General features: G+C 58.8%; 9 protein-coding genes across 9 annotated transcripts; 5 read left to right on the forward strand and 4 right to left on the reverse strand.

Moving 5' to 3' along the window:
• Positions 1 to 560: 560 nt before the first annotated feature.
• On the reverse strand, positions 561 to 5645 carry BJ171DRAFT_292349 (uncharacterized protein). The gene is made up of 13 exons (XM_053106947.1): positions 5525 to 5645; positions 5331 to 5361; positions 4997 to 5181; positions 4744 to 4798; positions 4180 to 4589; positions 3633 to 4038; positions 2615 to 3486; positions 2474 to 2513; positions 2217 to 2357; positions 1918 to 2027; positions 1583 to 1787; positions 1011 to 1406; positions 561 to 876 (listed from the first exon to the last, which is right to left on the reverse strand). Exons 1-13 carry the CDS (start codon positions 5537 to 5539, stop codon positions 686 to 688), a joined length of 3057 nt encoding a protein of 1018 aa, XP_052969231.1. The 5' UTR covers positions 5540 to 5645; the 3' UTR covers positions 561 to 685.
• On the forward strand, positions 5525 to 6385 carry BJ171DRAFT_292333 (uncharacterized protein). Its single transcript, XM_053106945.1, has one exon. It carries the CDS (start codon positions 5753 to 5755, stop codon positions 6245 to 6247), a length of 495 nt encoding a protein of 164 aa, XP_052969232.1. The 5' UTR covers positions 5525 to 5752; the 3' UTR covers positions 6248 to 6385.
• Positions 6386 to 10434, forward strand: BJ171DRAFT_292334 (acyl transferase/acyl hydrolase/lysophospholipase). The gene is made up of 17 exons (XM_053106946.1): positions 6386 to 6555; positions 6645 to 6672; positions 6805 to 6825; positions 6941 to 7038; positions 7157 to 7164; positions 7269 to 7400; positions 7561 to 7621; positions 7780 to 7949; positions 8027 to 8154; positions 8318 to 8414; positions 8513 to 8682; positions 8802 to 8910; positions 9102 to 9132; positions 9268 to 9451; positions 9601 to 9696; positions 9778 to 9910; positions 10028 to 10434. The coding sequence occupies exons 1-17, from the start codon at positions 6524 to 6526 to the stop codon at positions 10138 to 10140; spliced, it is 1611 nt and encodes a 536-aa protein (XP_052969233.1). The 5' UTR covers positions 6386 to 6523; the 3' UTR covers positions 10141 to 10434.
• Position 10435: 1 nt separating this feature from the next.
• Positions 10436 to 14171, forward strand: BJ171DRAFT_292331 (uncharacterized protein). The gene is made up of 12 exons (XM_053106944.1): positions 10436 to 10565; positions 10921 to 11090; positions 11297 to 11488; positions 11647 to 11695; positions 11854 to 11888; positions 12034 to 12181; positions 12266 to 12366; positions 12444 to 12528; positions 12823 to 12855; positions 12981 to 13087; positions 13198 to 13293; positions 13515 to 14171. The coding sequence occupies exons 1-12, from the start codon at positions 10508 to 10510 to the stop codon at positions 13881 to 13883; spliced, it is 1443 nt and encodes a 480-aa protein (XP_052969234.1). The 5' UTR covers positions 10436 to 10507; the 3' UTR covers positions 13884 to 14171.
• Positions 14172 to 14201: 30 nt separating this feature from the next.
• Positions 14202 to 16153, forward strand: BJ171DRAFT_493783 (ribonuclease H-like domain-containing protein). Its single transcript, XM_053109941.1, has 4 exons — positions 14202 to 14889; positions 15047 to 15185; positions 15329 to 15412; positions 15505 to 16153. The coding sequence occupies exons 1-4, from the start codon at positions 14435 to 14437 to the stop codon at positions 15970 to 15972; spliced, it is 1146 nt and encodes a 381-aa protein (XP_052969235.1). The 5' UTR covers positions 14202 to 14434; the 3' UTR covers positions 15973 to 16153.
• Positions 16154 to 17013: 860 nt separating this feature from the next.
• On the forward strand, positions 17014 to 20473 carry BJ171DRAFT_292501 (uncharacterized protein). The gene is made up of 2 exons (XM_053106950.1): positions 17014 to 17535; positions 18024 to 20473. Exons 1-2 carry the CDS (start codon positions 17142 to 17144, stop codon positions 20228 to 20230), a joined length of 2601 nt encoding a protein of 866 aa, XP_052969236.1. The 5' UTR covers positions 17014 to 17141; the 3' UTR covers positions 20231 to 20473.
• A 24-nt stretch (positions 20474 to 20497) lies between these two features.
• On the reverse strand, positions 20498 to 24117 carry BJ171DRAFT_639884 (uncharacterized protein; the record flags this gene model as incomplete). The annotated part of the gene is made up of 5 exons (XM_053115752.1): positions 20498 to 21581; positions 21703 to 21955; positions 22121 to 22310; positions 22685 to 23716; positions 24047 to 24117. The coding sequence occupies 5 exons, from the start codon at positions 24115 to 24117 to the stop codon at positions 20671 to 20673; spliced, it is 2457 nt and encodes an 818-aa protein (XP_052969237.1). The 3' UTR covers positions 20498 to 20670.
• Positions 24118 to 24256: 139 nt separating this feature from the next.
• On the reverse strand, positions 24257 to 26118 carry BJ171DRAFT_420957 (chitin synthase-domain-containing protein; the record flags this gene model as incomplete). Its single annotated transcript, XM_053107465.1, has 2 exons — positions 24257 to 24710; positions 24857 to 26118. 2 exons carry the CDS (start codon positions 26116 to 26118, stop codon positions 24257 to 24259), a joined length of 1716 nt encoding a protein of 571 aa, XP_052969238.1.
• Positions 26119 to 27247: 1129 nt separating this feature from the next.
• On the reverse strand, positions 27248 to 27430 carry BJ171DRAFT_414210 (uncharacterized protein; the record flags this gene model as incomplete). Its single annotated transcript, XM_053107310.1, has 1 exon — positions 27248 to 27430. A coding segment is annotated over one exon (183 nt), but the record flags the coding sequence as incomplete, so codon positions are not given.
• Between the last annotated feature and the right edge of the window lie 101 nt (positions 27431 to 27531).

Consider the following 27531-nt stretch of genomic DNA (forward strand, 5'->3'; position numbering starts at 1 on the left):
CTGATCTTTTGGTACAAGGAAGACACCGAGCCCCAAGAGCGGAGACGGGGGAAAGGGAGAGGGAAGAGAAGGAGAGGGAGACAGAAGCACAGATCGATAGAGCCTCCCAAAAGGGCACTCAGAAACATGATATCAGAAGAAAGATAGGAAAGGCAAATACAGAGGAGCAAAGCGAAATAGGTTAGGGGGAGGGAAATCAAAGGAAAAACAACTGCACAGAGACACCGAAGCCTTGGGCAAGAAGATGGTTGTGCATTGTCCATTGCGGTTGCCAACAGCGTCGCGGTGTTTGCCGATCGGAGGACCTGGTTGCCGCGAGACGGAATGACCGGGGAAAGCTCGTGCCGGCAAGCAGAACGGCCTCCCACAGCTCCACCGTCGTTTGTTCGCCAAGACCCCGGGGATCACTGCTGGCAAAGCCGAGCTCGCCTATCATCAACTGTCAAGCAAGCAAGCAAATGGAAGGATAGGGGGGGGGATACATATCACTCCGCACAGTCTATCCAAGGTGAGTGAGTGAGTGAGTGAGTGAGTGAGTGAGTGAGTGAATGGGGTGAGAGTGGGGATCGGAAAAGATGATGGGTTATCGTCCCTCCGGATTAGCACATCTGCCCATCATCTTGCCCGACGGCATCGACATCAGCGCCGGAAGAAACAGGACGCTGGGAACCGGATCTTGAACGGCCTACGCACTCTTGATCTTGGTCCACTGGCTCTTGAGGAGCTTCAAGAACGTCTCGCGCGCCTTGACTGGGTCGACACCGACATCGAAGCGGAAATACAGGTTGATATCGCGGGATTCGGCCGGCACAGGCGGGCACGTCAGGGTGCGCTGCGACGAGTCGTAGTTGAATATGGCCAAGATCTTGACAGTGTCTGTCGATAGAAATAATGATAATAATGGGAAAGCAGCATGAGCGTTGCTGTGCTGGCAAGCGATCCCCCATGCCTCGGTCGATTTTCTCGGGATGGCGGGTGCAAGCTCATCCGGTTGGATCACCCGTTCTCACCAGCAGAGAGCTCGTCGTTGATAAACACAATGTCTCTAAAGTCGAGCCAGCGGACAAACGAGTAGGGCTGTCCCTCTGGCGGCTGCCCTCCGGCATGGAACACAAACCGCCGGAGAGTCGACTGAGCAATCAACAGCGAGTCCGAGCAGAGGAACAAGTGGACCTGGCGATTGCGCTGCACATCCGAGGTGTCGCATCGGAACATCATGCGTCGCCGCGATTGGATGAGCGTCGCAGGACAGTGCTTGGTCATCTCATAGGCCAAGAACATGCCGACCAGCTCCTCGCTCTCCTGTTTCTTCTCATTGGCGGTGATGGCCAGCCACTCCATGGCAGCCACAGCCAGCACCAAGTCTTGCTTGTCCGGGTCATGGTCGGGCGTATGCTTCAAGACGGCTGGGGGACGCACAGCCCAGTGTGCCCAGAGAAACGGCAGGTCAAAACGGGTTCAGAAGCAATGTAGGCAAGCCGGTGAGGATTTGCTCAGTGTCCGATGGCATGGTGCCGTTGACAAATCCCTCCAATCGACGCTCTCCGGCTGCCAGCCACTCAGCAGCGGCATCAGTCCTCACCTTTGACCAGGAGGCAGTAGCGCAGCGAGTGTTGCACCGGCAGCACCATAAAGTCTTTCAAGTCGCGCTTGCCCGTCTGCTCCGATCTTGCTGCAGCCTTCATAAAGTCAATGTACTCTTGGTTCTTTTCGTACGATTTGATCGTGCGATACGACACATGGCCGACGTCAATAAAGTTGATCAGCAGGTCCGCGAGTCGTGCTTTCTGCAGGTTATAGGGATGTGCGGGAGAAGAGTTTGAGTGCGTGGATCGAGTGATGCGCCAGAGACCATCAGCACCACGGTGCTTTCGCCGGGTCATCAGCCAGCCATTTGCGATTGGCCAAGTAACTCACATAGTTCAGAAACACGGGTCCGAGCCTGGGCGACTCCGTCTCCCACAGCTCTGGCCCGAGTTGGGTTCGAAGCTTGGTCAGGAATTCTTTGTGGAAACTGTAGAGATCCTCTGGAAGTCGGCGGTGTTTCCGGCGGCGTGGCCACGGTTGATGAGAATGTTAATTGCGCATTCCGATCTGCCCGCAGACGTGATCAGGCCATCAAGAAGGCACTGCTTTGCTAGACGCACCCATCTCAAAATGAGACTGGGCCAGCGCACGGGGGGGAGCACGGAAAGAAGTCGCGGTAGCCACGTTACCGATGCCACGGAAAATAAGATCGGCGTCCCGGGGCTTGACGATCTGGCTTTTGAGGAGACCGCCCTTGAAGTAGTGCAGCATCACACCAAGCGAGTTGCAGTACATTGCCTCCGAGTCGAGCAGCTCGGCAATGGCATAGCCTGGTGCAAGGGCAAGCATCAGTACGGAGCAGCAGATGCGCATGCAAAGCCAATTCGCCCATCAGGACAGGACTTGTGGCGGCCCTGATGACCCAAGCTATCGCCCCGAAGCCCACCTCGCGAGCTTGTCTTGAGGAAGCTGGTATCAAAGTCCTCCTGAACAACCAATCACAAGCGACGTCGCATCAGTAAGAAGCTCCACCAAAGCCGTTGGCGACGGCGATTGCATCGAGTCGAGACCGAGGATAGGTCATCACCATGAAAAAGTCGCTTGAGGGCAAGTCGGCCGAGCTGATGGAGGAAAACGAGGACTGCTGGTGGACCGTGGTGAGTCCATTGGACCGCGATACGGTCGAGGATGTCTCGAGAGGATGGGAGGTCTCTCTGGAAAATTGACGGTCATCCGAATCGGTGCCCCGGATCGACAGGGCTTTCTCGCTTGGAGAACGCTGCTTGGCCAGCTCGGCGAGGGCACGAGTCAGTTCCTGTTCCAGCGAAACCAGCTCGACAGCCGTCTCGGGCAGAGTTGCGGTCATCGAGAAGCTCGTTGAAGGCGAGGACTGTGTCGTGGCGGCCGAGTCGGGGACGGGGGGAGGCACGGAGTGGCTTGGGGCCATTGGAATCGCCGAAGACTGCGGCGGCGAAGACGAAGTCTGGGCGTTGCGCATCGTCATTCTGCTCCAGAGGGTTGTGGACTGGGTGGTTGAGGCCGAGCGATCGAGGTTGCGGCGGAACAAGGGTGCCTCAAACTGCGAAATAATGTCGGTGTGGTCGGGGCCTTCGCGTGCCTGTGACTTGACCGATCGGTTCGACGGCGTCGCTGACCTCGCACCTGGTCGTGCCGTCGGCGTGGGTGTCCGCAGAGTTAGGCTGCTGGTGAACGGCTGTGATTGCGACTGAGTCAGCGGCTGGGCAGCGGTTGAGGGGCCCGCCAGCGACTCGGTGAATGGATTACGTTGCCCGTCCCATGAAGGGCGGTGTGTGATCGTCGAGGGCGTGGCTGATTCGAGCAGATCGCGGGAGTTGGACCGATCGCGCTGGTATGGGTTTGGAAGGTCCGGAGTGGGACGGGAGTTCACCAGGACTGTGGGGTTTCGGAGGGACTGGGCTTGCGTTTGCTCGCCAGACGCTAAATAGCCAGCAGATTGAGATAAAGGAAAGGGAAGATGGCACGACCAGAGCGGTTCAGGAAGAAAGCAGAGCGACGGACAAGCCTGGACCGGATGGCGGTAGCGATACAGCCGAGTGAAAGTACAGACACGACGAAGAACTCACATGAAGCAATACGAGTCAGATACATGCTGCAGAGAATGTTCCGCAGAATCTTGATGCAATGCTCCAGCGGCCGGACGACGCCAAAGTGGTTCGACAGGACACGGATCTCTGGATGGTTGCTGCAGTAGACCTGGCGATTTGCATCCGTAAAGGTGCTGCTCAGAGTCTCGGAGACGCTGGTGCCACAGAGCACGCAGAAGAAGCAGTTCTTGTGCCAGACATAAATGTCCTGGCAAATGTACGGCGGAGTGACAGAGTATTGGCAGTATTGGCAGCGCTCGGTGGGCCGGGGGAGCCGCAGGAGACGCTGGAGCTTTGCGGACTCGGACTCGTCGGCTTCGGTCAGCTGCACCAGTACGAGATTGAGGTACCAGTTGATGGTGGAAAACTCGCTCGAGAGGCGTTGCTGGGAGGGAGGGAGGGAGTGGAAGGTGCGAACAGGTGAGTTGGACGGGGGAGCGGCGTGCTCTGGAGCTGCAGAGGCTTGTGTTCGCCATTCCAAGTCGGTAGAAGGCCTCCCAACGGGCCTGGTGCTCGAGTCTCTTACCAGCTGAAACGCCATTCTGGCAGAATGCTTGAGCAGGATCCGCACCCAGCGGATGACATCCGGCATAAAGTTCTTGAGTCGAGCGTGCATATCTTCGCTGGCGGCATCGGGGACGGCATTGACGATCTGGATAAAGTTGTTGAGCTTCCCGGCAATCTCCTTACACTGGTCTGTCGATGGCGCAGATACGCCCATGGCCCGAAGCTGGGCATCGATATCCTCCATGGCGACAAACAGGATCTCGACGGCCGAGATGAACTTGCTGATCTGCAAAAAGCACTCCGGGAACTGCCTCCTATAGGCATAGTGGATAGACTTGACGAGATACTTTTCGCACGACTCCTCAAAGTTGGATAGGCACACCAGTATGTAGTGGATCTTTTTGCGGTAGTCCGATCGAGCCTCGATGTCTGCAGACAGATGTTTGGTCCGGGTGAGTGTGGCTATGGCGGCATCGGCCGGTCCGGCGGACTGGCTGGTTGATTGGATGGCTGGCTGGCAGTGGCCGGGCATGCATCCGAGTTCATGGCCGTGAGCGACCAGGTTTGCTTTGCAGCGACCTACCAAGGCTGTCGAGGGAGGCCAAGTCCTGGAAAAAGAGTACCTGGACCCTCCATTTCTGCAGACCAAGCCCAATATGAGACACAAATCAGTATCTCGGCAGACGGGCTTATCATCTCGGTCTATGCTCCACACGCCAAGGGTCGCCCGGTGCAGCTCGACAGGATATTGCTTGGTTGCTCGCTCTTTCACCGGGGACTCGGAGCAGCAGTGACAGCGACAGCCAGCGGCACAGCGTCGACAAGCGGCGGCTTACAGAGTAAATCTCGTAGCAATCCGAATGCCACTCGGAGGTGACATCCAACCCTTCTAGGGGGAACTGGCAGCCCTTGCATCGGTTGGTAGCCACCGGCGGCGACAAGACAATAGACTCGGCGACAGAGTCTTCTGTATCGACGCTGCCGTGGCGAACCCCCGTGCGAGGGGCAAAGGTGCGATGGTCTGCCAGAGGAACGTATGTGGGAGTGATAAGTCTAGGCTGCTCAGAAGCAGGGCTGGAGGTGGGTTCGAAGCAACAGGCAACAAGCGACAGGCGACAGTACGAATCGCCGTCGAGTGCTGGCTCGCGGAAAGGCCGACGACGAGCGTACCCGATGGTGCTATAGCACCGTTGCTTGCGTTCTTTGTTGTCGGGGAAGAGGGATGAGAGCAGAAAGAGCAGGTTGCAGTGGGTCAGCGATGTATCCTGGCTGCTCGATATCCTGGGGAGCAAGCGCAGACAACAGCGACAGCGGCGATCCGGGTCGAGAATCGAGGGGCCTCCAAAACACAGCTCAAAACTCACCGTGGAGCCGATCATCTCGTTGGGCTGGACAGGCGAGGGCAATGGTCCGAGGGGGAGAGTGGGGGATGTCAGGAGCAGACTAGCAAGTGGGGCTGGTGGGTGCGGCGATAGAGGCCTCGGGACAAAGCGATCCAGCCCAGCAACAACAGGAGGCGCCTGGGCCGCGGATGGAGGGCAAACGAAAGAGGAGAAGACGTCACGGCTGGCAGAGCAGACGAGCAGGCCGGGATGGACGGGGCCAGAGGGGCGAGGGTGCTGCCCATGCCCGTCTCGATCGCCTGTGCCGGCCCAGGCCCAAAGCACGTTCTCGCCCGAAGGGGGTGTGCGACGGCCGCTGTGGCCAGCGTGCTCACGGCGGGTGCGGCTGTTGGTGGTCGTGGTGGTTGCGGTCTGCAGATAGGTCAATGGGCTGAGCGACACCACCGGCAAGCAGGCTCCCGCGAATCTGGACGGTCTGCAGGTTGTATGGACATTGCGACGGACGACATTGCTGTGGGCGAACAAATCTCGGCCAGACCAGCTGTGTTGATGGGCGGGGCCAATGTGCCTCACCAACAGACACCATCACATCGGCAGATTCATCGCATTGGCAGAGTTGATCGCATCGCACTGCGCGAACGGATGGATGGACGGACGGACAGACGGGTCGGTACGCTTTGCGCCCACCCCCTCAAGTCGACAACGGGGATCCTCGGTTGCCGGTTGCAGGCGCATTGTTGGTGATCACGACCGCACTGCTTCTTCCAGGGCACCAGGCCAAGTGCCTCTGGCCGAGCCAGCGACCTCCACGTGAAATCAGGGTCTGTTTGCTGGTCCGGGCGAGCAAAAGGCGGGCAGCAGAGCAATCGCCATTGCATCGGAGGCATCTCCGGATCGACTGCTGCAGGCTTTCGGACAGCAGCACCGGCAGCAGCACCGACAGCAGAACCGACAGCAGGTTCGCTCGCGATAGCTGAACCAGCGCAGCCCGAACCGCTGCATACGCTCTTCAGGAACACCATGGCGCTGCTCGACATTCTTCGGCATCTGTGGTATGTGCTTGCCCTTGCCGTTGGCCCGTTTGCTCTGCCTGGGCATCGCTAACGGCGCCGGATTGCGCATCCAACTGTTCTCCTTCCAGGACTCAGATCCAGCAGATGCTCTGGCTGGTCAGTGCATTCCCATGGCGTCGATGTCGCCCCAGCAGACATCCATAGACAGCATATGAGGGCGGTTGTCTGGCGTGCTCTCTTCTGACAGCTGGCGCTTTGGATTCTTTGCTGCACCGTCCATTCCGAAAGACATGGGTTTTCTGGCTCAGGGTAGGTCGCTCATGGCCAAGCAACATCATGTCGCACACGGGCCCAACAACCGTCTCTGGATGCCGCAGATCCAGCCAGAGCCCTCTAAACCCCTCCCCAACGATGACATGGCTAGGATTTATGGGACAGAAGGGAAGACCAGGTCCTCCGCGAGGCTCTCCACAATGCCACCGACTATGCAACCTGGCTCAGCACCGCCCAGCAGCTGGATATGTGAGTCTGCACTTTGAGCGGTTCCTGCTTGTGACTGGCTGCCTGCGCCGATTATCAGGCCATCTATCGGAGCAGAGCCGATCGAGAGCCGTCCATTTACTCGCGTTGTTGCATCCAGCATCACAGGTACTCGAGCGAACACCACCGGCTCGTGCGAGCGTTTCCGGGATGATACGGACCGAGCAGTATGCAGACGCCACACTCACCACTGACTGCTGCATCGCTCTAAGGAGCGGAAGGATGGAAAGCCAAGGTCAAATCGAAAGACTATGACTATAATCTGATTCAGGACAGGCTTCGCCATCTCCGCGAAGTGCGGCAGCGCAACGACATCCGAAATATGATCTACTTGCTGCGATCGGGTAGGTTCTGTGAGAATACAGCTCAGGCAATCTGTGGCTGCAATGTGGATCCCGACGCTCAAGTCGCCACAGCGTGCAGCCGGTTTCGGGGTAGCATCGCTGGGTTTGGCTTGACGGCTGAATGAAGACTCAGACGGCTGATCCTTCGTTACCAACATAGGACTGCTGAGGAACATTGGTGGGCTGGTGGACGTCAAGCTCTTCCGACGGTCGTTCATAGGGTGGGCACGAGTTGCTCGCTTTGATGGCCCGCTTTGAGGGCTCAACAGCAGCAATAGCCAGGCTAGCGACCCGTTATCTCAGTGCTTGTGGCGACATACCTTCCACTGGACCCGGAAGGCAATGCCGATCGCTCGACTCACCCGTACTGGCGATACAGGACAAAGAAACTCATTGAGGACTACCTGAATGAAGTCGTGGCCCACATCGAGTACATATCCGACAGCGACATTGACGAGCTATCGATCCAGGAAAAGATCGACTTCTTCACCGACACTCGCCAGAGCTTTGGAAGAACTGCCCTGTTGCTGCATGGCGGCGCAACCTTCGGTAGCCCTCGTTACTCTGCCGCAATGCGAGCTCTGCATGGATGCGTCTGTGGCTCTAACGGCGCCTTGCTGCTACAGGGCTCTACCACCTCGGCGTTGTCAAGACGCTCTTTGAGCACGGCTCACTGCCGCGAATCGTCAGCGGCTCTTCAGTTGGCGCTCTCATCGCCGCCTTGGTGTGCATCCGGACGGATGAGGAGCTTCCGGTGAGTCGGATTCGTCACTTGTTTCGGCGTGGCAAGCAGCCCCAAGCCGTCACCCCGGCATGAGAACCGTTGTGTTCGTCTATCCAGCCCAAGCAACTCTGTGGGCGTCCTGGTTTGCGTCACACTTCTTCGAATCTCTAACAGGCGTCGTCCTGCTCCTCAGTCCATTTTTCGCCCAGATGGAATCAATCTCAAGGCATTTGCGCGCAAAGGGTCGCGCGGCAACGTGCGTCGGAAGGTTACTCGGTTCCTGAAACACGGTGAATGTCATCTGGGCACAACAGTTACCGAATAGATACGATCGGCAGCTGAGAGTCGCAGGTGCGGCAGAGACTGACTCTGCACTTCTGCCGGCCAGGATATCTCATGGACGTCAAGGTACTAGAAGACTGTGTCCGAAGCAACGTGGGTGACATCACCTTTGAAGAAGCGTTTCAGAGAACCAAGCGGATGCTCAACATCACTGTGGCCTCATCGCGCAACAATGAGGTTCCAAAGTTGCTCAACTACCTGACGGCTCCGAACGTGGTGGGTTTCATGCGGATGTGTGGGCGGTGCTGTGTCCGCTGCATACGGCATCCAAAGGGTACTCCCCGTCACCAGCACGGCGTTGCCATGTGGCTTAAATTGCTTTGGATTGTTTCCAGCTCATCTGGAGTGCTGCTTGCGCTTCAGCGGCGTCGGTTGGCCTCTACGATGTCGTGGTCCTTCTGGCCAAAGATAAGCACGGCAACATTGTCAACTGGAGCCCGCAAGGTAAGTCGCTCCGTGGGACTTGGGTCTGATGCGTTACTGCCCGCAGCACTGGCCTCTCGTCCGTTCGTGCACAAGGCTTGACCGCGATACCTGCGTCGCCGATGTGCTGAAAGCATTGAGCCCTACCCCCGAGCTGATGCACATATGATTCTGATGCGCACATGGATGATGTGCTGCCACGCACCAACCAGCGATCAAATGGGACCCGATCCAGAGCGAGATGTAAGGACTCCTAGGCGTGCCCCGGAGAATCGTCTGCTGGCTGTAATGTTGTGTGGCATTGCCATATCGTCGAGCTCAATGACCAACGGCCAACAACCCGTTCCCGCACGGCTCATCATCTCGCCCCATCTCCAGCGAAACACCAGAAACCCGGCTCTCGGAGCTCTTCAACGCCAACCACTTTATCCTATCGCAAGCGAGCCCCTACATCGCACCGTTTCTGGCCCGTGGGCCGCAGACGCCCAGGGAGCGGGTATCGACCCTGACCGGAAAGATCTCCATCTTTATCGCCTCCGAGATTCGACACCGCCTTTCGCAGGTTAGGACTAGAGCACCACACCGGCGGCTCGACGGCTTGAATGTATCACGATTGCATGAGCAGCCGCACCCGAACCAACACGAGCGACTCTGAACATCGACTAGACACTGACACCTTTACCTTGATATTTGGATGGACCCACTCGATAGCTTTCGCATCTCGGGCTGCTCCCACCCGTCATCCGCGGCATGTTCGATCAAAAGTTCGAGGGGCACGTCACCATTTCCCCACAAGCCTCCTCGATGGTATGCGCCGGACCACAATCGACGCATGTCCTGGCTTTGCAGGTCCTGAGGTCTAACGGCTCTCGGTGTCTTTCGACGCAGGATTTCTATACACTCTTTTCCAATCCAACGTATGCGTCGATGCAGTACTGGATCACCAAGGGCGAGCAGGCCACATGGCCGTTCTTGTGCATGATCAAATGCAGAACGATGATTGAGCTGGCGTTGGACAGAGGTACGGACAGACCGAATCGCATGCGAGCGGACTCCCTGGCGCATGTGCACATCGAAAGTGAGTCGTAGCAGCACGATCAGGACCGGGCGAGTGGCTGACTCGACACATTGTGCCAAGCGCTGATCAAGGTGAGGGCCGAGGCCAAGCGCCAGTCCGGCCCGTCCAAAACGATACTCAAGCACACAGTAGCCCCATCGCGCAGCTGGACCAAGCGCAAGTCAATCTACTGAGGAGCGGGATCGGGTGGTCGGTGCTTTCGGCAAGGGATGTATGTCCCTTCGCTTGTCGAGTCGGCGAGCCAAAACACATTCCCACGGATATGCTCCACGGTTGTCGGATGGAGCGCTGTGCATGTCCATTGTCTGGCGTGAGCTCCCCCCCCCCATGTGCCCACCATGCAGTCTTCGTTCTGAAGCTGCGAGCATCGCTTGATGGCTTCCCACTGTTTCGTCCTTCGAACACTGCGATGTCGCACGGCCTGCCTTTTCCGGAACATCACGTGTCGCTCGAGCCAGTCGAGCCAGCCCACGCACGACAGCCGCCAGACCTTTTTGCCGCTGTTTGCTGCTGATCTCCGATGCCTGCCCTGATCGCACCATGACCGTCATCCAGAAGAAGCGCAAGTATGCCTCTGCCGACGAGCAGCAGGCCGATGGTACGATCTCTGCGGATGAGGGCCCGCGTGCCCATGCCGTCCACCGCCTTCCTCCATGCGGCCCCGATTTGTGTGCTGCATTCTCCTCCGCCTCCGGACAGTCCCTCCATGTCCTCGCCCTTGGGTTAAACGGTCTTGGATACTGGGGAGAGGGGCAGTCGGCGGTGAGACTGGGCCAGACATCAATGACGGAGTTGGCTGCATCGTCCAGTTCCAGTTTGGCAATAACCATTCCTTCCCCCTTGTCGTCTCGTGCGGCTGCGGATCTGTCTCGACGCGGGCTCGACAATCGACAATCGACAATCCACAATCGACGCCGGTGGATGCACTCCTTGGATGTGCGGGCGGCATGCAGCGGCCGAGGATTTTGGACAGAAATACCATTGCGACTCGTGCCAGACCGACATCACAAACATGATCCGAATCCGCTGCGCCGAATGTCCGGATTTCGATCTGTGTCTGGACTGCTTTGCCAGGGGCGTTGAGCTAGGAGGTCATCGGAACATTCACTGCTACCGGATCATGGTGCGTGCCCAGAGAGCCTCTGGCGCCGACCTGAGTGAAGCTCCTGCACAACCTCGCTGCACTCTTCCCTGCATCTGTGCCGCATGCGCCGCTGGCTCTCCACGGCTCGGCGGATGCCGGGGCTGAACGAGCCAAGTTGCTGCTTGAGCCGACATGGGCTCAAGCAGCGACATCTGCACACGTCTCTAACCCAAAACCAATCGTAGGAAATGCTGGATTTCTCCATCTTTGACGACGAATGGGATGCCGAGGAGGAACTTATGCTGGTCGAGGGCCTGGAGTTGTTTGGCCTCGGCAACTGGGACCAGATCTCGGAGCACATCGGGACAAAAAACAAGCTGGAATGCGCCAAACACTACAACGAGATTTACATCCAGTCGGCAACATGGCCATCGCCGGTAAGACAGCAACCTCTGCGCACCCGTATCCCTTGGAGCTGGGGCCTCGTTTCCATTGACTCGTTAGCGGGGGGATGTCTCGAGGCAAACCCGATCGGATGACTGCATTGCTGGCATATAACTCCTACCGCTCGTTCTTGTCGCTGAAACCTTCCCAGACACCATCCCGGAGTTTCTCGGGGATGCAGCGGCGAGTCGGCCCGAAAGGTGAGACGATTGCCGCATGTCTCGGCTACAGCCACGGCTGTTGGGGGCGACATGGTGATCACCCGCGCCATGGTGGACATGATGGACATGGCCATCGCTGCCACATGCCCCATGCAATATCGACTGACTGTCGGATGAATCAACCCACACGAGGCCAGAGCGCAAACCGGCACTGACGCAGAAGGCAAACAGGGTACGTTCGCTCGTGGTCTGCTCAGGGCTCTGTGTTGATGGTATGCGACGAGATGCCTGGCTCCCTCTCTCTCGTTTTCCGGATGCTCACCGTGACTTTTCTTGGCCACACGGCCTGCCTCGACCCTGACTCGGCCCTGCCCCAGTCAACGGCCATGTCGAGTCAGCCGGCAAACCACGAAATTGCAGGATATATGCCTGGGCGAATGGAGTTTGACGCCGAGTACGATAACGAAGCCGAGCAAATCGTCAAGGACATGGTGTTTGAGGACGCGGATCTGCCCGAAGACATGGGTATGCCCTTGCACCGCCGAACGACAGACGTCCCGAGTTTGCTTCATGAGGCGCTGATGTACATGTTGCCTCCGTAACCTCCAGAATTCAAGTGCACCATCCTGAATATCTACAACGGGGTTCTGGATCGGCGCATGGAGCGCAAAAAGTTTATGTTTGAGCGCAAGCTGCTCAACTTTCGACAGGTGGGGCCGACGTGTGAGCGTGCGCAGTGAAATTGATGGTGCTGAACCTGGATGGTCGCTGATGGTGTCGTCCACAGATCCAAGCGGCGGAAAAGAAGCGGCCCAAGGAAGAGAAGGAGCTAGCAGCCAAGATGCGGGTCTACGCAAAGATGCAGACGGCCGGTAGGTTCATCCCGCTATGCAGCACAAAGCACATTTGACACTGTGGCAAAGTTGGCGCGGATGCTGCATCAGCTCCGATTTTACATCAGCTGCCGCGGCCTGGATCGCCTGGATCGCCACCGCATTGTCATCCATGACCCTCTGTTCTCTCGTTGCTGCGTGTGGTGCGGTGTAGTCCGTGAGGTGGTTGAGCCCTGCACGTTGCGGCTGCATGAACGGGCCGGGTGTACCCTTGATGATCAATACGAGCCGTCAGACATCTAACCGCCTTGCCCAATTCTGCGCTCGATCTAGACGACTTTGAGACACTGATGGACGGGCTAAATAGTATGCATCGACCAGCGAGACAGCCGGGTGCCTCTTTCGGCACTAGGGCCTGTCGCGGCAGCGGGCGGCTCAGATCTCATCGACAAACAGCTGGTGTAGCTAACGCCATGTATGATGGGCACCAGATGAAATGCGCCTGAAGCAGCGGATCGCGCAGCTGCAAGAATACCGCCGGGCCGGCATCACAGCATACAAAGAAGCGGCCGAGTACGAGAAGGACAAGCTGGCGCGGGTATGTAGGGCCTCTGCTCGAGCGATGCAGACGAAATGCACAACGAGAGTAGTCCTGTCCGCAGACAGATGGATGGTGGTCTAATGTTGATGCCCGGCCGACGACTGAAGACAACAAGCTACAAGACCATGACCCGGGATCTGTTTCTGGATCGCACGCCGTCGCGGCATTCTGCACGGAGCCGTGTCGATGACATCAAGGGCGAGGTAGGGACTGTTGGCACGGAGCCGGCCCAGGCAGCTCCATGCAACGCTATGCGTCGCGGGGTGTGATGCCATGCGTCGATGGTGACGGCGACGAGGAGCGACCACGATAGCGCTGATGTAACCGCACACATCGACCGCAGCTGCGAACCACGCCCGCGGTGGGTAGAGAATGTAGCTGATCGCTGACTGGATCTCGTCCATCTCCCCGGCTATTCCATCAGAGCTTCCTGGTGCCGTCGCGGACCGGCACCCCTGCCCGTGGCAATTCGGTCCCTGGATCGCCCAACGCAGCACTCGTCCCCCCAGCCCAGTCACCAACCAGCGCGGCAGGGCGACGGCCTGCGACACCTCTGGATATCACGGCGTCGGAGGGCGTTGACCTCCTCACACCCCCCGAGAAGGCGCTGTGCTCGCATCTGCGGATCTTGCCCAAGGCGTACATGGTCATCAAGGAGACGATCCTGCGGGAGTACGAGGCACGCAACGGGAAGTTGAAGAAGCGGCAAGCCCGGGAGCTCATCAAGATCGACGTCAACAAGACCGGCAAGATCTTTGACTTTTTCGTCGACAATGGATGGATCAAGAGCTGAGCGGACAGCCGGGAGTCTCGATATGCCCCGATGCCACCGGCAATGGTCTGGCAGAGAGAGACATGGCGGATGCGTGCAGTGCCGGCTTTCCAGCATGTTCAGAACGAACGGGACAGTGCGTCCCTGAGTGTCCCTCACCGCGATCGACAGCCCTGGTGGGCAGGCCATGGAATTGCACCTCTGTCTTTGTTGACGATCGAGTGCATTTGGTTGGGGTTTTGGGAGCACAGTCCCGAATACACCTGGTCGATCTCTTGGGGCGGGCATCGACTGGCACTGATATCGCGATGCGGGAGTGCGGTGCATGCCTTGGACGAGGTGGACATCTCTGTGGCTTCTCGATATCCCGTGTCGCAGGAATCGGCAATGAGAAGCACCACACCCCCACCGCTTCAATCCAGGGGCTGCGGCGACCTGGGCTCGGTGACTCGGCCTTCCGCGTCATCCAGAGGGACAGGCGGCGGTGCCAGGCCGGCCCACATGGATTTCAGCAGCCCGACGGCCGGCGTGCAGTGCTGCCCCGAATCTCGCTCGCCTTCGAGACACCGCCGATGATGCCCAAGAAATCCGCCAGATCCTCGGACGCCGACCAGCTCAAGGGCCTCCAAAATAGCTTTGCGGCTCTCGCTGTCCAAGACGAGCAGCTTGTGGAGGAGCAACATGACGAGAACGGAACTGCCGATGCAACAGACAACACCACGCAGTCGTCCAGATCGCCAGTCGTCGATGAGCTCCGAGCACAGATCCTCGAGCTTGGTGCGCTTCCCCGCGGCAACCGACAGGACCTCCAAAAGCAGCTGCGGAAGCTGCAAAAGGCCAGGAAGGCCGAGGAGGAGCTCACCGAGAAGGCCCGGCATGTCCAGAACATAAAGGACCAGCAAGACCGAGTTGCTCGCATCGAGCGCGGCTGGACCGACCAGGACTTTGCCCGCAGCGACGAGGTTGCCGAGGCCCTTCGCCAGCGAATGAAGTTGGAGCTGCAGAACCCCGACTCTGACGACAACAGGTTGGCTGTGGCGGCGTTGAGGTGTTCAGATGCCAGGCCTCCGCGATCTGCTGTCTTGGGGGGGGGGGCGATTATGATGGCCTCGACTCGCCGGGTCGAAATGAGTCTTGATCTGCGTTGTTTACTGATTGCACTCATCGTGTTTCCCTTTGCCCAGTGGTTTCGTGCGCCAGCCCTATCGATACTACTGCGTCTTTGATGTCGAAGCCACATGCGAGAAAGACGGTGGCCGAGATTTTCCTCACGAGATCATCGAGTTTCCTGTCGTGCTGATTGATGCTCGGACGCTCGAGATTGTAAGATCGTCGTTCAGGGTCTGAGCCACGAGCAAACCCGCACTGCTCCGCCTGGGTGTGGGTGCTCCGTCTGCCCGTCCTGGTTCTGTGCCTCGAGCGGCTGTGCCTGGAATGACCAGTGCCGTCTGAACTTTGGTATGCAGGTCGATCACTTCAGAGAGTATGTCAAGCCCAGGATCTCTCCCATTCTGTCGGAATTCTGCACCACGCTGACGGGCATCACCCAGGTACGAGCACCAAGCGAAGGCACGCATCCGCGGCAGCCTGATGCTTGCCAGGGGCCGGATCTAACGAATGCCGCCCTGGTCTGTCTCGGCAGGATCTTGTGGATGTCGCAGAGCCATTCGAGACGGTGCTCCACCACTTTGAGATGTGGATGGTCAACTTTATGCCCTATCCGTTCGAGGACGCACTCTTTATCTGCGACGGGCCGTGGGACATTCGTGACTTTGTCCGCAAGCAATGCACGATCAGCAAGCTCTTTCCGCCGCCGTACTTTCACCAGTTCATCAACCTGCGGCGCAAGTACCAGCTGTTCTACAATCGGACAAAGTGCAATCTGAGCCAGATGCTGGCCGGGCTGGAGATGAGGTTCGAGGGCCGCGAGCACTGCGGACTGGACGACTCGCGCAACATTGCCCGCATCGCTCTCCGGATGATGAACGACGGGTGCTACATGTCACCGAATTACGACTCTACCGCCAAGAAGGCGAATGCGTCTCTGCAGAGCCTGCGATGGTACGAGATCGGCGAGACGACCAAGAGCATCAATGCCCAGCGTGGATGAGACGGCGGACATCTGAAGCAAGCGATCGTGCGTGCAAGTGCGCAGGTGTGCAGGCAGAACTACTTTGGATGAGCCAACACCGCCTGTTGCGGAATGTGGATCTGCAAATGGAGCGAATGTAACCAAATTGGAATTGAAATTGAACCTGAAATTGGAATTGAAATTGGGATTGAAATTGAAACTGAGATTGGAATGCCACGAATGGAGTGAATGAGCGAGTGATCTGCGCTGAGGCGTGGTGCTGGATCGACGCGCCGACTCATGATCGCACGCATGAATGCCGATTCATGCCATCGCACACCGGTGCCTGGAGCGGCCCCGGCACCTTGTGGGGGCACAGCACTCACGCACAGACGCCGGCTCTGGCCACGGGTGCCCCTGCGGGTGGGGACGGCGTGGCGGTGGGCCGGCGACCCGTCCTTGACAGCGGGTCTGTGCGCGGCGGGCGGGTGCAGCGAGCGCGGACGGATGGTGCTGGTCTGCGAACTGCATTAGCGGCCTTGTGCGGCCGCGGCCGTGGGGATGCTGCATTAGCTGGTGGGGATACATGGGCAGTCGGCGAATGCCAGAGGCGACGGCATCAGTTGTTGAAATAGGTGCTGTTCAGCGTGTTGTTCGGCGTGTTGTTCAGCATGCCGAAACAGGTGTTGTTAAACTGGTTGTTAAACTCAAGGCTGCCCCCATATTAAAGCGGATGTTACTGCTCAGCGATCAGCATACCTCGGCCTTTGCCCCACCACCCGTGCGCCCCCCGGACGGATCGCCGTCTGCCCAGTGCATTAGCGGCGCTCCCTTGCCCGCCTCTTCCATGTGGCCGCTCGCCCGCCTTGTATCGCAGCTTGTTCCTGCTCGTGGCTGCGTTGGTTCTGCTCGCCGTCCGTCGCTCGTTTGAAATCCTGGTCGCCCCAAACATCGCCAAATTACTACCCCTGAGCGGGTTTTTCTTCCATCATCCTCGCCGGAGGACATCCCCGTCGACTCTCGCACGGCCTTGCGCCCACTTGCGCTCGCTTGCGTGGCCCCCGCCGTCCATCCCGATCCCATCTCGATCCCATCCCAATCCCAATCCCAATCCCATCCCAGCTCCAGTTCCACCTTCCGTCCTCGTCTCCTCTGCTGGTCCAGTCCACCCGCTCCCCACAAGCGCATCCCCGGCTCTGGCTCTGACCATGGCTCAACTCGCCGACCACCGGCCGGCCCAGACGCACCAGATCGCCCTGACCGTCGCCGGCGTCGTCGCCGTGCTGATCGTCGTCGCCGGCATCGGCTTCCTGGGCCTCCGGCGCAAGAAGAAAAACCAGACCGAGCCGTCGTCCCCCGATGCCGAAAGCCCCACCTCGGCCAGACCCCTCCCCAGCACGCCGCCGTCGATCCTCACCGCCAACCTGACCCACACCCGGCTCTCCAACGAAGATCACCTCACCTCCGCGGGCACCACCAACCACCGACAGAGCGGCTTCTGGTCGTTCTTTATGCGTCCCGCCTCTAATTCGGCTTCGTCGCCGTCGCTCAATTCGCCCTCGCTCGATCAGCGCTCGACTTCTGCTCCGAACTCGGCTCACGGTAAGCATGTCGCCGTTGGCTATTGCCATTGTTATTGCCATTGTTATTGCTGATGGCGATGCAGTTGCTGCAGTAGCCGTTGCAGGTCGCTGGTGCTGGTGCTGGTGCTGGTGCTGGTGCTGGTGCTGGTGCTGGTGCTGGTGCTGGTGCTGGTGCTGGTGCTGGTGCTGGTGCTGGTGCTGGACATCCATCCGCTTGCATCGGACACTTGTCCTCGGGTGTGCCATCACACCTCTTCGCATGTCATATCTCGGATGTCTCCCGCTCCTGTATCCCACCAGCCCGGCGGGTCTGCTTGCCTTTGCTTGCTTGTCCGATCCATTCCTCGTTTATTCCTCGCATCCATCATCGCCCTCGCATCTATCACTTGCATCTATCATCCACCACTTACATCTATCACTTACATCTATCATCCTCCACTTGCATCCACCACTCGCATCCATCGCTCCACTCGTCCTCACATTCATGCTCGTTGTCGCCGTCCTCAGTCGACCGGAAGCGGCACATTTTCCCCAACCCCGACAACCAGCCTATGCCCTCACTCAGGGACGATACCTCCTCCTTCCACACCGTCGAAATCATCAGCGAGCCCCCCACTCCGGTCTCGACCTTGAGCAAATCACCCGGCCGTTTTGCTCGCGCCTACATCGCTGCGCCCGAATCCCTCTCTCCCGAGTTTTCAAGAGACTCCCTCCCCCGACCTGTTCCCTCGCTGCCCTCCATGTCCTCGACCCCACCTCAGCGGCTCTTTGCCTCGCCGGATCTCTCAAAGTCCAGCAGCCTGCCCGCCTTCCAGAGCCATGTGTCCAGCCTCCAGCGGCCAGGCACCTCGTCTCGGTATGGCCGGGGCGACCCAAAGGCATGGATACCTTACGAGCACTCGCCCGTCCGAACCTTCCACGACCACGACCCAAACGCCTCTTGGAACGCCTCGGACGATCACCCAAGAGTACCACCGACGACTCCCGGATCGTCGTCCTCGGGCCCGTCGAGCTCGGAGCTGCCCTATGGCCTTCCACCGCACGGCTCCCTGCGCAAGAGCAAGCACAGCTTCAGCAACGTCCAGTTTGATGCTCGCATTGCCACGTCGCCGCTCTCGGCCAAGGCCTCGTCCGAGAGCCTGAAGCTGTCCAAGCGGTCCTTTTCGATCGTATCGACAGGTGAGATGGGCCTCGGGGAAGCCGTACCGCCGTTGCCCTCGATGCCGGGCTCGCATGCCGCGGCCATTTCCAACCGGCCTCGCAACGGATCCGCCTCCTCAAATCTCTCTCCGTTCGCCGGCGCCCCCGTCGTCCAGAAAAGCGCCTCTTTCTACAGTGCGAGAATGCCGCCCCGGTCGGGCGAGCGCATCCCATCCTACTACGATGGGTCGCTTGCGTCGCTCGACAGGGCTCCTCCCCCCACCACCCCAGTCCTGCACCCGCTCTCGCCGCTTACCCTGATACCGCTGCCTCGCAAGAATGACCCTCCCTCCGGCCCAGACGCGCCCGACATGATCGAGGTCATTCCGCCAAAGACCCGCAGCCGCGCCAGCACCTTTGGCTTTGGCACTCCCGGCCCCAAGACCGTTCGCCCTTCGATTTCGCAGCCGTCCTTGGATCACAATAACAATCGCAATCGCCGCTCCGAGCACTGGCCGCTTGTCCCGAAAGGCTCAAAGAACCCGGGTCCGCAGCCGCCCAACAAGCAAAAGCACACCTCGAACCAGAGCCTCGCCAGTCTGTTTAACCCAAGGCATTCTGTGGACCCCGGCGGCGACACGGCTTCAACGCTTGCTTGCTCGGACGACAAGTCCACCCTCACCAGCACCACCGCCAATGGCAGCCTGCCCTCGCCCACGGCAGAGTCACGTCGTCTTTCGGATCTGGCGCTGCTGTCGCAGTACCTGAAGACCGAGAGCCCCGCGGTCCAGCGCTCTGGCCCGACCAAGAAGGCTTCGCAGAGCGACAGCGACAGTCTCGTCGTCCGTCTGTCGCACTCCCAGCCTCAGCTACAACATAACCCCGATGGAAGAGACCCCCGCATGGCTTCTCGGGCTGTCGGTGCGGTGCCTAGTGTTCCTCCGGTACCCGCTGGTGCATCGTCGCTGACAGGGGGCGGCTCGGCCTTCCGCACACCCCCGGTTCCCCTCTCACTCGACGTCCACCGGTACGGAAATCAACTGCACCATTCAAAGGCAGGCCAGTCGACAACCTGGCGAAGCCCCAGACACCATGGCACCACCGATTTTTACGACCTTCGTTCTCCCGGCGTCTCGTCCAGCTGGTCCGGCCACTCACTGGTGCCGCCTTTGCCGTCGGTACCGGCAATCCAGTTGCAGCCGACGTTGTCCGATGAGCGACGCCAAGCCCGACATGCCGGCAGAGACGAAGGGTTTCAGATCAGGGCGACAGGACAGCTGGCCAGAGTCGAGCAGCCGTCTCTGTCGCGGGGCCGCCCACTATCGATCTCGACCATTTCCAGTGACGGATCGAGCGACGCGGCAGAGTTCTTCAGCTATCTGCAAGACAATGCTTCCTGCGACGAGGGCGTCGACTTGACCCAGATCAAGACCGATGCGGTGAGCCCCCAAGACGACAAGGACGCTCATGACAGCCACCCTGCCTCAGATACCACGACTGGCTGCGACGAGATCCTGGACCTGACTGCCGTCGATAACATCCCCCTGGATCTGGATGCGGCTGGCGATCTATGAACGGAGGCAGTATTATTGCCTTGCCCCTCCCTCCCTCTCTCCTTCCCTCTTATCCGCCCACATCCCAGATCAAATTTTGGTGCTCTGTCTGGAATAGCTGCGACATGCGCGGGCCTTCCTCCAGCATCGGAACAGCTCGGGCTAGACCTGAGACTGTCTCTTACCCAACCGCCGTCAGCAACCAATGGGCCCGTCCCCTCCTCGCCCCAAATATAGTGAACCGTTCCTAATCCTTTATCAACATTCTGTACTCCGTATCCGAGTGAGCAGATATCGAGAATTCTGTTATGAACAAATGGGCGGAGAGGGGGATTCCGCCATGGCCGTGGCTCATCTCCACCGATCTGGCCGTAGCACGGAATGCAGAGCGTAGATGCCCACCACCGAACATCGTCGTGTCTGATGCACGACCGGGTTTGTTGTCCTGGAGGTCCGCACATTCATTTCCGGGTCATCGACGGTGTTGGCGACAGTATTCGAGCCATCTGCCACTTTTCCGTGGTCGCAGAGCTGCGGGTACTCAAACGACGGCCGGGAACCGAAGGATCCTCGCTGCTGTTTCGCCGCGGACGGAAGACGCCACTAAAGTTCATATCCGTCGGGTGGAACATGGAGCTTTCGCGCCCGCTGTATGCCTCGTCAATCTCGCTGCTGACCGACCATGACATCGAGCCCGCGACGTCCTCGGACTTGTTTGATGGGTCTGCAACGGTGCTGAACCGAACGATTTCGTCGAGCCTCCGTCGCTTGTCCGCCTCGTGCTTCTGCTCCACCGAGGCGGCGATCTTGGCCCGGTCATCGGGGTACATGTTGAGGGCGTGCTGGAACGCATCCCGGGTGAGAAAGCACAGCTCGACAACGGCCCGGAATGCATTGGGATCCGCGACGGCCCGCACCGAGGCCGTGCGGGTGCGGCTCTCGACCAAGGCCGACTCTCCAAAGTACTGGCCGCTGCCGAGCTTGCAAAATACAATGCCGCCGTCCTCGGAGCAGATCTCGACGTCGCCGCTTCGAATAAAGTACATTTCGGTGGCCTCGTCGCCCTTGCGAAAGATGAACTGCCCGCCCATGATCGAGATGGGTCGGATGCACTTGGCAAGCATGGTGGTGAAGGACGGGTCGGTGTTCTGGAAGAGCGGCACGTTCTTGATGAGGTCGAGATAGAGAAAGTTGGCAATGTCCTGCTGCAGGGTGTTGGGCAAGCCATCGAAGACCGTCTTTTCGTCGATGCCCTTGTTCTTGCAAAACTCGTTGTCAAAGTGCTGCAGCAGGTCCTCTTGCATCTTGGGTGGGAACTGCTTCTCGGCCATGTATGCGCTCAGCTGCTTCATCTTGTACTTGTTTTCGGCCACTGTGGCGTCCAAGGGCAGCAGCTCGGCATGAGTGTGACAGCAACAGCTCAATTGCAACCAAGCCACAGCAAGATGACTTCTCAATCGCCACTCCATGCCGTCGCAAAGTGGAAAACATACATTCGTCGTACTCAATCGTCGATGTGTCCAGGAACTTGATGATCGAAAAGATGTTCCCAAACACACCTCCATAGAGCATGGCTGCCACCAGAGTCTCGATGATCGTATAGACATACTCAGCATCTTCGGTGACGTCTCGGGGATAGAAAAAGAGCGCCCGCTGAGCCCAGTAGAAGCTGAGAAGATACTGCTTCTCCAAGGGCACGGGCCGCCCCGCGCTGTCGACGACGAGGCTCTCGGTGTAGACCCAAGCCTGCGAGGAGTGACATGAAATGGACTGTACCGCCAGTTAGATTCTGCGCACATGACGTGAGCTTACTACCCTGAGCACACTGCAACTGCTGGCATGTGCCTCGAGCACCAGACGAGTGCTTCCCGAAGGATGGACGTCGAGGGTTGCGTGTGCTTGCCGACTCACCAGCAGCCAGAACAAACACCCAGAGACGTGGGCCGTCAGGATGACAAGGACCATGTTCTTCAGCAGTCGTGTGAAATGGGACCGAATACCGGGTATATCGCACTCGACAAAGTACACCACCATAACCTTCATCGGAAAGATCCGGAGCAATCGAAGAATGGCGTAGAGCTTGTACAGGTTGAAGTCGGAGCTGAAGCAGCAGACGAATGTGCTCGTGGTCAGCGCATACGATCTCGTCGAGATCCAGGCTCACCCCCCGCCAGCAGAAAAAACGTCGAAGGCGTTCAACGATGCCGTTGCGATGTCTGGACACGGTGTCGCCGGTTGAATGTGGCCCAGTCGCTCTCGACTATGGCGAGGAGACCTGGACAGGGGGATCAAGAACAGGGGAGCCAAGAACAGGGGGGCCAAGGGGACAGGGGATCCAAGAACAGAGGGGCCAATTGCTCTCTGACTTTGGGTCGCTTGCTCCGCATTCCGCCGACGTGGGTCTTGCGGTTCCCACTTTGATGGCCGGCCGGTGTGCGGGATCCAGATCCTGGACCCAGGCAGTCGGAGACCTACCTCAGGACATCACAAGTTGTCCCCATGGAAAATGCAGCGCACAAAACGACCATGTCGACCGGAATAGATCCAAGCAGCTGATAGCCAATATGCTCATGGGCAAACCGATACCGTAGGATCTGCGGCGGATGTGTGTTGAGAATGCCGTACTCGTCGTGGTACTCTTGCAAGCTGTAGGCGAGCCAGTAGGCCATATTGATCAAGTCGGCAGCGGCGTTCAGAATGGCGATCGGCAGGCTGATGAAGCTGCAGGGCCAAGCCAGCGAGAGCGTAATGACGAAAAAATTGAAGATATGGGCGACGATCGTGGCAGACCGCAGAAGGGCCACCACCCGCGACCCGGGCGAAAACGTCGGCAGCTGATCCCCGAACCGCACGGGGGATGGGGCCGGGATGGCGGTCCACTGCCGCTCTATGGTGCTATAGCTGGTATTGAGGCACGAGATTTCGGCGATCGGAGGAGGCTCGTTGGATGTGCTGGAGGTGAGCGGCGGCTCTGAAAACTGGATTTCGCGAGGAGTACTCTCCACCGTCGCCAGCGATTTGCTCGAGAGGTGAATCTCGCTAACATGGGCCGTCTGGCAATCGAGGTCGGTGCTATCTGCCGTCAGCGAATGAGATCCCAGTCGTCCGCTGTGCTCGAGCGCATGCTGCTTGGCGAGTCGCTGGATCAGTATCGAAACGGGGGCATGGGTGGCTTGAGCGTGGGATTCGCCTTTGGGTGTTCCTGGACAAGGGCCATATCCATCGCGCCGTTCCAGGCTGCCGGACCCTGGCGTCTGCGAATGCGACGATGGATGCGAGGACGAGTACGACGGCGTGTGCTGCGGCGAGTCGGGGCATTCCTCTTGGATAGCGACGACGGGCACTGCCGAGGCGGCGGCAGCGGCAGCGGCAGGAGCAGGAGGAGGAGTAAGCGGCGAGGCGGAATCGCTCTGGCGAATCAGCTCCATTCGCAGCCGCAGGAGCGCATCGAGCTCGAGCTCGACTTTGCGAATCCGGTCGTTGACTTCCCCCAGGGACAGCGGCATGCTGGATCGAGATGCAAAGGATGCAGAACTGCCGCTTGGGTGAGCAGGTGCGGGAGATATAGCTTGTCAGGACGAGCTTTGGGATCCATCATCCCTGGCTAGCTTGTCGTGGATGTCGCCTGATTGTGATGTAGTCGATCCCCCCCCCTGACTGAATCGTCAAATATTGGCGCTATGGGATCCGCACCGACTGTGTGGATGGTGATGTCGCTGAGAGACGACGTCCCCAATCATGATCGCTCAAATATTCCTGAGACTGGGAACAGTGTCCTCGACACCCTCGCTCGGCCAGCACATCTCCAGGAGTACGCTCTCCCGTCTGCTTGTGCACTTGTTCTTGCGGCCTGGCTTGGACACGAGAGCCTTCATTGCAAGAATCAGATCCACCCACGGCATGGCCATGGTGTTGAGTCGGGGAGGTTGTATATTCCAAATGATTTCGCACAAGATACAGGTTGTTGCTGTGCACCGAAACGCCAACAAAGAGATGCTCCAAGTGCCATCGCCTCGGTCCGTAGTGCATCTGCTATCCTCTTGCATTCTAGATGCGGCGGCTTGAGGATGTTCGAGCTGGCGCTGCGACGATTTCGCCGTCAGCGGCTCCGATTGCTTCGCGAGGCTCGGAATACAGCTCGCGCTGCAATCTCCTGCGCTCGTATTCCCACTCGCACCACCGTCTCATCTTGACGTTTCCGGCGAAGTGGCCGTCCGATTCGCCATGGCCGCCGTCGGCACCTTCTCCTTGGACCTTGCGCGTCTCGCCCCAAGAAAAGTCGTCGAAATGCCAGAAGGCATACACGGGGAGGACAAAGTTCCAGATCGGCAGGGCGAGCAGGTAGACAACGAGCCAGTAGATGTACACCAGCCGCCTGCTGGTGAGCAGGATCAGGACGGCCGGCAGACCCAGGATGGCAAACAGGAGCGCCAACGGAACCCAAGGGACGGCAGCAACCCCTCCGGTGATGCCCTGGTAGAAACTCATGATGATCAAGACACTAATGGTGATGTGGAGATGTAAGTTGCGGTCAGTTGGCCGTGTGCGCCAGAGGACACCCGACTCTTCCAGACCGCACATCAGTCACATCCAAGCCGCATCCCGAGCCATCGTCAAGCCGCATCCTCAACCGCGTCCGATTCTTACGTTGTGAAGATGATGGCTGCCGGAAGCGTAAGCGTGCCGATCAGCTCGAGCAGGATCACGGCCTGCATTGAGAAGCAAAAGATGCCACAGAGCTCCCGCACCAGAACGAGCTCAAAGAGATTGTGGATCGTAGAGTTGATCCACCGCCGCCGCTGAGAGAGCAGCACCCGGAAATTGGCTGGCACCATCGTCTTGCAGAACGCCTTGGGGACAAAGATCATCTTGCGGTGCGGGAAGGTCCTCAGCATCAGAGTCGTCAAGAACCGGTCTTCTCCGAGCAGGAGTAGGTTTTTCTTGTGCAGCGTGTCCACCACCGTCTCGGAGTAGGTGTCGATGATCTCGGGATTGCACAGAATCGGGACCCACTTGCCGTCTTTGGGGCACTTGATGCGATACATGCAGAAGCAGCCCGGCAGACAGGTGACGCCGCCAAAGACGGACTCGAATTTTTTGTTGAGGTGATGCGACAGATAGTACTCAAACACTTGGATGCGTGAGACCCACGACTCGGTCTTGTTGGCAATGCGGGTCTCGCCGCAGAGCCCGATGACAAGCGGATCGTCGACCATGCAGGCAACCATTCTTGCGAGTGAGTCCGGGGCCACCTTGGTGTCGGCGTCGACCATGAGCACAATCTCAAAGTTGTCGGGGGTGACTCCCATAAGATGGCGCATCTTCTGGAACAGGTCGTACTCGAGCGGGACCATGGGGTCGTCAAAGGTGATCTTGTTGAGGAACGACATCAGAATCATCTGCGAGTCTCGCTTGCCGCGGTTGCCGGGCTTGGGACCGTTGCGCTCCCGCGGAGTACCTGTCTTGACAATCAGGATCGTTGGAATGCGTCTGCCTTCGTAGTTGAACCAAGCGGCATAGACGCAGGCCATGTTATGTCGCTTGCTTCCGTCCGCAACCGCGAGATACGACAGGGGCATGGGCGGGAACTCGAACGCCGGGTCAATCTCGAGCATGTCGAGGACAATGTCTGGAGTGGGCTTGGGGTTGCCCGAGCCGGTGATGATGCCGTCGGCTATGACAAAGAGCATCTTCTTTTGATCCGAATAGGCCGTTGCAGCCAGAGACGACATGGTGTTGTACAGTCCCTCCTGGTCCTCGCTGTAACAAGTAACCAGCAGCAGCGTATAGAGCTCCTCGCCAAACTCAGACTCGATGTTGTTGGTCACCGGTGATTTCAGGGTGGGCCCCGAGCCAGGGCTGGAGAAAGTGCTGGCTCGGATCGAAAGCCGGCGGGACTGATCAAACATGGTGACGGACTCGCGCTTGACAGCAGGGTCGGTGCCATCGAAGGCCGTGCGGCTCGAGCGGCCATCCTGCTCGCCAGAGCTGGCCTCTGAGGGGTGGCCTTGGCTCGAGATGGATGATCGGCTGGCTCGGCGACTGGAGGGCTTGCTGGCTCGCATCACGGCCTCGCCCACACCGTTAGCGAGCCTCTTTTTCTCGGCCAGCTTCTTGTGGAATTCTCTGTTCTCCTTCATCATACCTGGTAAGCGCAGCGACACCAGACGGCAAGTTGATCAGAATGTGGCTGAATGCGATCTGACTGCATGCGATCTGGCTGCATGCGATCTGGCAAACAGCACACAGAGACTTCGTGACCAGCAAGTTGCGTTCACATGAAGAAAATATCGATGCACACCCAAGCGACAGACCCAAGCGACGGACCCACACGACAGACTCACCGAGGCGCTGCGAGATGAACCACTGGAAGTACACCGACAGGAAGAACCGAACAAAGACAACCGCCAGAATCACGACAAGCGAGACGTTGAGCACCACATCCGAAATAAAGCAGCGCAGAGACTCGTTCTGAAGCACGCCGATGCCGTACATTCCGACGAGGCACTGGGCGACATTCATGTTGGATCCCTGGAAGGCAATCGAGGCATCGCGGCCAATGTGTGCCTTGATGGCTGCGTCGGCCCAGGCCCCGAGAAACGGGCTGCTGTTTGCAACAGTCAGATAGGCATTCACATCGACGACCATGTCGCCGAGAACCATGAGCTTCTGGGTATCGGTGACGTTGGCGATGTCGCCCCAAGGATACTGGAGCGGAGCAACAAGATTCGCGCCGAGCTGGTTGTAGTCGTCCTGGGAGTGGCAGAATGCGGCCGAGAAGCTGCACAGCACAGCCTTGCCGGCGCTGGTCGAGGTCTTGAAGACGCCGTTGCAGACCGAGCTGTCGGGCGGGAACATGTCCGAGACGTCCTGGCTGCCATAGCTAGAGATATCGACGCCGTAGAGGGTCTTGTGCCGAGCGATCAGGTCCGGGGTCATCTCGTAGACCCATCCGTGGACCGAGACCCGGTTGCCGTTCTGCTGGACGATCTGCTGCCGCGTAAAGTTGCCGACGTTCTTTGCCCAGGGCTCTTGCTGACAGACGACCGAGGTGAATCCAAAGATGAGAAAGGCCAGGGCACAGCACATCAAGAAACAGATAACGCACAGGGCGACCTTTTCGCGCCAGGCCTGCTGCACATTGGGCTTGTCCATGTGTCCGGCCTTGGCGAGGAGAAACCCAGGACAACAGCACGTCACCATCCATGAAAATACCCTCCAGCAGTCCGGCTTGCTGAGGTCGGTCTGGGCAAGGAGGCCCCGGTTCTGGGCCCCCTGGGAGTGTGCCGAGTGCACCGACTTGGCGGACTTTGTTCGAGGCA

This window comes from Polychytrium aggregatum (assembly GCF_025602895.1).
Source record: "Polychytrium aggregatum strain JEL109 chromosome Unknown BJ171scaffold_8, whole genome shotgun sequence".
NCBI classification, from domain to species: domain Eukaryota; kingdom Fungi; phylum Chytridiomycota; class Chytridiomycetes; order Polychytriales; genus Polychytrium; species Polychytrium aggregatum.

What these genes read in the sequence shown, in the direction of transcription:
- BJ171DRAFT_292349 (XM_053106947.1), bottom strand. An exon ending in CGGTGCTATAGCACCATCGG is followed by an intron (nt 5,182 to 5,330) that starts GTACGCTCGTCG and finishes TTCCTCTGGCAG; the next exon opens with ACCATCGCACCTTTGCCCCT. An exon ending in GGCCTCCCTCGACAGCCTTG is followed by an intron (nt 4,590 to 4,743) that starts GTAGGTCGCTGC and finishes ATCTGTCTGCAG; the next exon opens with ACATCGAGGCTCGATCGGAC.
- BJ171DRAFT_292333 (XM_053106945.1), top strand. Translation starts at nt 5,753, where the DNA reads ATGGACGGGGCCAGAGGGGCGAGGGTGCTGCCCATGCCCGTCTCGATC.
- BJ171DRAFT_292334 (XM_053106946.1), top strand. Translation starts at nt 6,524, where the DNA reads ATGGCGCTGCTCGACATTCTTCGGCATCTGTG. An exon ending in CATGGGTTTTCTGGCTCAGG is followed by an intron (nt 6,826 to 6,940) that starts GTAGGTCGCTCA and finishes TGACATGGCTAG; the next exon opens with GATTTATGGGACAGAAGGGA. An exon ending in CCCCACAAGCCTCCTCGATG is followed by an intron (nt 9,697 to 9,777) that starts GTATGCGCCGGA and finishes CTTTCGACGCAG; the next exon opens with GATTTCTATACACTCTTTTC.
- BJ171DRAFT_292331 (XM_053106944.1), top strand. Translation starts at nt 10,508, where the DNA reads ATGACCGTCATCCAGAAGAAGCGCAAGTATGCCTCTGCCGACGAGCAG. An exon ending in GGATCTGCCCGAAGACATGG is followed by an intron (nt 12,182 to 12,265) that starts GTATGCCCTTGC and finishes CGTAACCTCCAG; the next exon opens with AATTCAAGTGCACCATCCTG. An exon ending in ACTGATGGACGGGCTAAATA is followed by an intron (nt 12,856 to 12,980) that starts GTATGCATCGAC and finishes GATGGGCACCAG; the next exon opens with ATGAAATGCGCCTGAAGCAG.
- BJ171DRAFT_493783 (XM_053109941.1), top strand. Translation starts at nt 14,435, where the DNA reads ATGATGCCCAAGAAATCCGCCAGATCCTCGGACGCCGACCAGCTCAAG. An exon ending in ATGCTCGGACGCTCGAGATT is followed by an intron (nt 15,186 to 15,328) that starts GTAAGATCGTCG and finishes TTTGGTATGCAG; the next exon opens with GTCGATCACTTCAGAGAGTA. An exon ending in CGCTGACGGGCATCACCCAG is followed by an intron (nt 15,413 to 15,504) that starts GTACGAGCACCA and finishes CTGTCTCGGCAG; the next exon opens with GATCTTGTGGATGTCGCAGA.
- BJ171DRAFT_292501 (XM_053106950.1), top strand. Translation starts at nt 17,142, where the DNA reads ATGGCTCAACTCGCCGACCACCGGCCGGCCCAGACGCACCAGATCGCC. An exon ending in TGCTCCGAACTCGGCTCACG is followed by an intron (nt 17,536 to 18,023) that starts GTAAGCATGTCG and finishes CGCCGTCCTCAG; the next exon opens with TCGACCGGAAGCGGCACATT.